Here is a 3078-nt window from a genome sequence, read left to right on the forward strand (position 1 = left end):
ACTCAACTCCCAGAAGCTCTGTGTCCTCCTGAGAGAATTGCTGCCCCAGCCAACAGTGCAGTCCATCTCATCCTATCACTGGTACTGGCCCAGGGGCAGCAAGGGCTGGGAGAAGTGGACTGAACACTCTCCTTGACCTCTCTCCTTGGCTGAGCAGAATGGAGACACTTCCAGGCAGCAAACTTTTACAGAGAGAAGGCATCACTCATACAATTTTTCTCAGAGTGAGGGGATAGTCGAGGATAATAGAGCTTGCTTCCTAGAGTATATTGGATGGTGGTTGGTAGAGATAGATGGATTCCTTGCAAGATACTAAAGAAGCTTTCTACATCCAGGTGAAATTGGGAATCAAGCCATCACCTAGAGACCAAATTCAACTTTTGGTAGCAGAAACGCCCTGCACATCTGGAAACGCCCAGCAAGCAAACTTAACTCCATGGTAATTAACAAGAAAGGCAGAAGTGAAGGATCAGTTCTTAGGCTGTTGGGAAGGAAACAAACTTTCATGCAGGGCAAATTGCAACATGGTGATTACAGAGACCTCTATTTATTATTGCACATAACAAAGTACACATACGTTTTATAAGGATCAAGAACTGTTTCTAACTGCACAAATGTGCCTGTGTATGAATTCCAGGTGGGGGTTGGATCCTGCTACCAGCTCCCAGCAAGAGGGCTTGCTGATTTGGGGCTTTTTTTTCCCCCTCTAATCTTGTCTGTCCAGAGCCCAACTCTTTGCACAAGTGTCTCAGCTTCCGTACCGCAGTTCCCCATCCTCCATCCCAGGCTTCCGACGACATGGATGGACCGTGGGGATAAAATGGGCTTGGAGAGTGTCCAGAGTCAGTGATCTGCGGAGCGCCATCCCCAACTGCCTCTTGGCTCCTGGCTTCTGCCCGCATCCCAGCGACATGAGCCTGGCAGGGAACACCCGCGCCTCCAGTCCCTGGCTCAGCCCCGGGCTGCTGCTCCTAGGGCTGATGCTCCTGCCAGGCATCGCCCTGGCGCAAGGTGAGAGCCAAAGCAGGGAGGGGAGAGGTCTGGGGCGGGGCGGGGTGGGGGGAAGTTCCAGAAAACTGCAGGGCCAGGGCGGCCTCTGCAGCCGCCTGGGAGGGAGCCCAGCTACGGTTTGCTAGCAAGGAGCATTTGCTAAGTGTGCGGGCTCTGTGCCAAGCGCTGCCCCATGCGCTTTATCACCTGGTCAATAATATTCCTTCTAAGTGAGGGTTTGTCTGTGAATGAGGAAATGAAGGTCAAATGCAGCGAGAAGAGCGCTAAGGTATCGTTTGCTATTCAGAGTGGTCCCTCCCTGGCACCCGCGTCCCACCCCCGGCAGACCCTGAAGGTGGAGACGCGAACCTGCGCTGCGTGTGTGTAAAGACCATCTCCGGAGTCAGCCCCAAGCATATCTCCAGCCTGGAGGTGATCGGGGCCGGACCTCACTGTCCCAGCCCGCAGCTGATGTAAGTCGTTGTACACGAAGATTCCACCCCATCATCTCCTCTCCCCTTCCCCTACCCGCCTCCATCCTCCACCTCCTACCCCTGGCCTCCGCCTCATCCCACTTTCAAATCCAAGGACTGAAAGGCGCCTCTCTTCTTTCCCTGGCAGAGCCACGCTGAAGAAAGGGCATAAAATTTGCCTGGATCCACAGAACCTCCTGTACAAGAAAATAATCAAGAAACTTTTGAAGAGTCAACTGCTAACTGCCTAAATCAGTACTTTTTCTATACAATGTGTTTCTTTTTTCTTTTTTTTTAGAAGTTTCAATCTAAACTTGAATAAATCTGATGTTTTTATTATCCCTTTTTATCTACATAAATAAAAGAAATCAAGTCGTGGTATAGCCAATATTTCTTAATAGAGCAAAGAAATGAAGGTGACGCGTTACAGTTTCATAGAAGGAAACATCTCCAGAATTTTAAGCAAAAATAATTTTGAAAAAAATTTCGGTTTAACAAAGACTGGTTTTACTTTGTTATACTTTTGCTGACACATATTGCATGATTGCATTTCCTAATAACTACTTATTTACATATTAATGTTATGATTAGCTTTGCCAATAAATATTCATCACACTTAAGCTTTCTATGCTGCCTTTTTTTTTTTTTTTTTTTTTTCCTTTTTAGGGCCACAAGGGAGGCATATGGAAGTTCCCAGGCTAGGGGTCAAATTGGAGCTGTAGCTGCCGGCCTACCCCACAGCCACAGCAACAAAGGGTCTGAGCTGCAACTGGAAACTACACCACAGTTCATGGCAACAGTATATCCTTAACACACTGGGTGGGACCAGGAATTGAACCTGTGTCCTCATGGATACTAGTCAGTTTCTTCACCATTGATCCACGACAGGGAATACCCTCTGGGCTGCTTTTTTAAAAAAATTAAATAAATTAGACTCTGCTTTTATATCCTTAAGATGTATACTTTATCCCAGTATAGAAAATTAATCAGGAGTTCCCGTCATGGTGCAGTGGTTAACGAATCCGACTAGGAACCATGAGGTTGTGGGTTCAATCCCTGGCCTTGCTCAGTGGGTTAACGATCCGGCGTTGCCGTGAGCTGTGGTGTAGGTTGCAGACGCGGCTCGGATCCCCCGTTGCTGTGGCTCTGGCGTAGGCCTGTGGCTACAGCTCCGATTCAACCCCTAGCCTGGGAACCTCCATATGCCGCGGGAGCGGCCCAAGAAATAGCAACAACAACAACAACAACAAAAAAGACAAAAAAAAAGAAAGAAAATTAATCAAAATGAAACTAGAATTCTCTACTACTTAATGGAAATATATTGACACTTTCCAGAACGTTGCATTAAAATATTTTACCCTTTATTGTTCCTTTGATAACGTTGACATGTCACAAAAGTGAAATTTTTAAAACAGTTCTTGGGAGTTCCCTGGTGTCTCAGCGGGTTAAGGATCTAGCATTGTCACTGCCATGGCTCAGGTTGCTGCTGTGGTGGGGGTTCCATCCCTAGCTCCAGGATTTCTGCATGCCCTGGGCCTGGCCAAAAATAAATTAATAAAATAAAATAAAAATGAAAACAATATATGGGAACAAAGAATGAATATGTTAATATGTA

At 46.8% G+C, this 3078-nt stretch overlaps 1 protein-coding gene across 1 annotated transcript; it reads left to right on the forward strand.

Moving 5' to 3' along the window:
• Positions 1–774: 774 nt before the first annotated feature.
• Positions 775–2083, forward strand: LOC125138002 (platelet factor 4). The gene is made up of 3 exons (XM_047799212.1): positions 775–1011; positions 1298–1463; positions 1612–2083. The coding sequence occupies exons 1-3, from the start codon at positions 912–914 to the stop codon at positions 1712–1714; spliced, it is 369 nt and encodes a 122-aa protein (XP_047655168.1). The 5' UTR covers positions 775–911; the 3' UTR covers positions 1715–2083.
• The last annotated feature ends 995 nt before the right edge of the window (positions 2084–3078 follow it).

Source organism: Phacochoerus africanus, chromosome 10 (genome assembly GCF_016906955.1).
Source record: "Phacochoerus africanus isolate WHEZ1 chromosome 10, ROS_Pafr_v1, whole genome shotgun sequence".
In the NCBI taxonomy this organism is placed as follows: Eukaryota; Metazoa; Chordata; class Mammalia; order Artiodactyla; family Suidae; genus Phacochoerus; species Phacochoerus africanus.